The sequence below is a fragment of the Aegilops tauschii genome, chromosome 6 (assembly GCF_002575655.3).
Source record: "Aegilops tauschii subsp. strangulata cultivar AL8/78 chromosome 6, Aet v6.0, whole genome shotgun sequence".
NCBI classification, from domain to species: Eukaryota; Viridiplantae; Streptophyta; class Magnoliopsida; order Poales; family Poaceae; genus Aegilops; species Aegilops tauschii.
The window spans coordinates 277131465-277136143 of record NC_053040.3 but is presented as its reverse complement, the minus strand read 5'-3'; the positions used below and the strand labels follow the sequence as shown (position 1 = coordinate 277136143).

The 4679-nt window shown below is 44.2% G+C and overlaps 1 protein-coding gene across 1 annotated transcript; it reads right to left on the bottom strand.

Moving 5' to 3' along the window:
* Window positions 1-1164: 1164 nt before the first annotated feature.
* On the bottom strand, window positions 1165-2368 carry LOC141026019 (uncharacterized). Its single transcript, XM_073501967.1, has 2 exons — window positions 2132-2368; window positions 1165-1611 (listed from the first exon to the last, which is right to left on the bottom strand). The coding sequence occupies exons 1-2, from the start codon at window positions 2366-2368 to the stop codon at window positions 1165-1167; spliced, it is 684 nt and encodes a 227-aa protein (XP_073358068.1).
* Between the last annotated feature and the right edge of the window lie 2311 nt (window positions 2369-4679).

Here is a 4679-nt window from a genome sequence, read left to right as displayed (position 1 = left end):
CCAAGCCAGGCGGATATCAAGGTTGCGTGGGGAAGTGGAGGCGCCCACGTCCCATCAGTCGCCACGTGTCAACCGAGGCCGCAGACAGTTAGGGCCTGCGGCGCTCCGCGCTTGCCCCTTGCCTTCGCCTAGAAGCCAAGTTTGAGTGCGCCTTGGGCCCGGGGGCTCCCCGGACTTGCCTCCCTGCGGCCCATGACATGGCTCCATCGACGGCCTGGTACGGCCCAGCTTCAGGATCAACAACCCAATACCCTCGTGAGGGGCCAAGCCTCACGAGGCGGACGACGCCAAGACCTCCTCGAGGGGCGGCCTCCCCAGGCTGGCTCCTGAGGAGCGAAGATATCTATCCAAGATGCACCTTGCGAGGTTTAGATGACATGAGTCGTGACGACCAAGGCCAGGCGGGCACCAGCGGGTGCCGTGTACCAGTTTCCTCTTTGGTGCTAAGGAGGCAAGCGCAAGCGCGGAGTCCCGAGGAATCAAGCAAAGGTTTCCATTTTGGTGCAACAAGACCAAGACCGCCAGGACGGCATAGCGGAGGTCATCGCCGAGCCTGTACTTTTGTCGGGATAGCGGCATCATGACCAGAAGCTTTTGGCAGGCGAAGACTACTTTTGTCGGGATAGCATGTACTAGTTGTCTCCCTTCAAATTTGGTCATTGTGGGATCCCTTCCTGCCTTACATTGGGAAGAGGACCAAGGACACTATAAATAGGACTTAGCCACCACCATAGAGGGGCACGGATCATTCAGATCATCCTCTCACCACCAAATCATCGAGCACAAGAACACCACTCCTCCTGAGGCTGTTTTCCACTGTACTAGGTCATCCTCAGCCCCTCGAGGCCAATCCACCACAAAGCAGGAGTAGGGTTTTACGCCGCAAAGGTGGCCCGAACCTGGGTAAATTGTTGTGTCCCTTGTCCATTCGGTTCATCGAGCTAGGTCATGGGATTAGCAAGCAGGCAGAGTGGGGAGGGCGAGTTCTTCACAGACACCCCAGAGTTCGAAACGCTCAAGGGTCTGCGGAACCCTGAATCCCACAGTTTTTACAAAGAAACGTTCGATATGAAACAACAGACATAAGCAAAACCTAGAAGACAGGAAACAAGTAACAACACAACCTCTAAAGTAAAATAAAGCTAAACATAGCCCTATTCATTTCTAGTTGTTGTATGGGATTACAGCCTTGTTCTTCTTCTTTGCTTCTTTTTTTCCTTTTGCCCTGTCTAGTCCCATTATGATATCATAGATGATTCTCCATGACTCGTAGGTTGCGAATGCATCTATTGCTGCATACTTGGTAAGCTTGTCTGAGAGCGGGCAAAACCCCCACAGAGTATGGTCCTCCTTGTGGTTGATTTTGTTCTTCATGTCATGGTAGTGAATGTCGATCAGCCTGCCGGCAACATCAGCGAAAGAGTCAAACTTCTTTTTATTGTATGGGTCTCTCCATTCCACTTGTATATCAATGTAGTTGTCGGAGTTGATCTCCAAGCCAGATGGCTTCAGCTTGTTTTTGTCTCCTTCAATGGCGAATCCGGCGAAGGTGTATTCATCATTCATGAGGAATTTGTCTAGTTCCATTAGCCTCCAAGATGTTTGTATAGACTGAATATAGTGAGACAGTACTAGTTATTTTTAGAACCGCTAATGGTTTTTTGTTTATTCTAAAACTGAAGTGCAATATGAATACCTGAATATGTTCAAGTGAGTAGCTACTAATACTTTGTACATCATAACTAGTAAATCTCATAATAGATTCCATAAACAATGCATGTTTGTGCATGTTTATTGTCTTGAGTTGAATTTCATACATGTTTTAGATAGTAATGGTGCAATTTTCTATTGTTTAGGCAGATAATTTATATTTGGTAAAAGAAAATAAAACTGCGTGGATAGCTAGATCGTCTAATTCAAGAATTGAACACATGAGTTACATGGAGCCAGATGAAAACTTTCAATGAATTCCTATGCCATGCTTTTTAAAAATGAGAACCAAAGTTTATATAATGGCAATTGCGAGGAAGAAAATTTAAAATCAATATTGACAAGCAATAGTATAGATTGATAATTATTCTCACCTGTCTTTAGCTGCAAAGATGTGGTAGACAAGGCATTCTTATTCTACGCATAGCTGGAGCACTGCTGCCCGCTGTGGCTTCATGTCGTACGTGTACTCGACATCAACATCGACTAGTTTGACGGGCATTCCGCCGAGCTTCCTCCTAAGCGTGGATAGCATCTTGTCCACGTCTTGACCCTTGCTTGTGACAATGACTTGGAGCTTGTGGTTGCCGTGGAGGTCGATGTCGTGGAGCTCCCTGGTGTGCCTGCGGTGCTGCTTGTACAGAGGTGCATCCACCATGGCTCTCCTCTGCTCTCTTGCGTTTGTTCTGGAGAGAGCGATTAGTGAAAGGAAGTGGGGAGAAGAAGCTGCAATGGGTTTTTTGGCGAGACGAAGCAGTTGTGTTTTCTCCTCTGCTCTCTATGACAGGACGTGGGAGTGGTGGAGCGGGGTGGTAGCGTGGTGGGGTTGTGTTTTCAGTTACGTGGCAACTGTAGAGAGGTTGTGCTATGAGGAGGCTGTCTTAGTGCATTGGAAATCTGGAACGTTGTTGCCTCTTTTTTCGTGACAACTTCAGGTATGCACGCAACTGTCAGAAAATGTGACGATTGTATTTTCAGTGAATTTTCCTAGTAAGTGCACTTCTTGGGTATCATGAAAGAACTGCCTATGTCCACAAAGTGTACTGCATGTAGGTGATTTTATTCTTCATATACTATATTATATCGGATCGCGACTCATACAGATGTACGCACATTACTTTTTTGATGGAGTTCTTTCTTATTTTATCTTTTTTTATAGGTGATGGTGATGCAGCTTTTGTGTGGATGGAGGGTAGTGTGGATAGGGGTATCGGACTAATTTGCTTAACTAACAGGGCTGCATTCTTCATTTTAGCCCTACTGCAATGCAATAGAAAGAGAATTGCATTTCAGAAGTAACAATACTTCATGCTTCCATGTGACGAACTGCATTGTTGAAGGTCGCGACTGCATTTGCACGTTGACTTCGGGCTTCCTGCATTTTATTTATGAGAGCAAACTATAGGTTCTGGCAGTGCCCACACACATTTTTTTGTGGTTGTTATTCAAAATATTTCACATTTTTGTTTGATGTTTTATTTTTGTACTTATTGTTTTTTAATCACTCTAGCGTGTTGGGCGTGTGTTAGAGGAGTGAAAACGCATTCGGCCTAATTAAGCCTCTCAACACAGCTGGTTCCCGGTGCGCTGTGTGTGAGCGGTAAGGTTTAGTACCACCTCGCCTGCGGAGAGCGCGCCCACCTGTTTATAAGCACTGGCGAGGCAGCCATATCGAACTCCTTTGGTTACTTATTTAGGTGCTTATACACGGCGCTCGCTGCTCTATCCTCTCTAACCTGTGGGCCCATGTGTGCCCGGCCCCATGCATCGTGGCTCAGAACGGACTCACATACTGTAGGCGCGGACCTACTACGAGACTGGTTGGGGCCGGTTGCACCTGGGTGGTCAATTTTTTAGGATAATTAGATTTATGCCCCTAGTTGTGTCCCACTCGTCTGTTTTACCCCTAATTCCCAAAAGTCACTGGTTCTGTCCAAGTCACTTTGCTCCTATTATGCTTTTACCCTTTGACCGTTTGACCATCAGTTTGAAAACTTCATAACTAATGCATACTAAATCAGAAAAATGCAAATAAGATACCAAAATGTTCAGAAAAACATCACCTACATGTCAGTGTCATTTGTATTCATGAAAAAAGTGTTGGAAAGTGCCCATCCGAGTTTTAGCTCTTATGCTACCACCATGGATAGTAAAATCTAAAATAGTTCAAAAAAATAAAAAAAATTTGGTGGCAAAGAATGACAAATGTTTTAAGTGACTGCCAAGTTTCATCAGGGAATAACATTCGTAGGTGCCGCGGCAAAAAAAAACAATCAACACTCCAAAATAGATTATTTTTTTGCCATGACTTCCACGAATGTCGTTCCCTAATGAAAGATGGCAAGCACTTAGAACATTTGTTGTTCTTCGCCACCATTTTTTTTTATTTTTTTTCATTTTTTTAGAGTTCAATATTCATTGTGGTATCAAAAGAGCTAAAACTCGGATGTGCATTTTCCAACACTTTTTTCATGAATGCAAATAACACTGACATATAGGTGATGTTTTTATGAACATTTTGGTATCTTATTTGCATTTTTCTGATTCAGTATGAATTAGTTATGAAGTTTTCAAACTGACGGTCAAACGGTCAAAGGGCAAAAGCATAAGAGGAGCAAAGTGACTTGGACAGAACCGGTGACTTTTGGGAATTAGGGGTAAAACAGACGAGTGGGACACAACTAGGGACATAAATCTAATTATCCCATTTTTTTAATATTTTCCCTCTCACGTAATTTTTCAAATATAGGGGTGTGCACTGCTTAGTAAATCATCTTGCACTGCATGCATCAGGTTTGTGTACTGCATGTGCACACATTCCGCACTACACATTTTTTCACTACATTTTTGTGCACTACATGCTGGTCGCATTTTTCTTTATTGTTTTTCCTCGTATGTATTCTTTTTCTAGTTTACTGCTTTGCTGGTTATGTGGGCACTGCATTCGTCTACGTCTTGTGCTGCAGGTG

Excerpts from the sequence above, each read along its gene's own strand:
- LOC141026019 (XM_073501967.1), bottom strand. The coding sequence starts at position 2,368 with ATGGTGGATGCACCTCTGTACAAGCAGCACCGCAGGCACACCAGGGAG. Across the intron at positions 1,612-2,131 it reads CAGCAGTGCTCCAGCTATGC|TCTATACAAACATCTTGGAG; the intron begins GTAGAATAAGAA and ends CACTATATTCAG.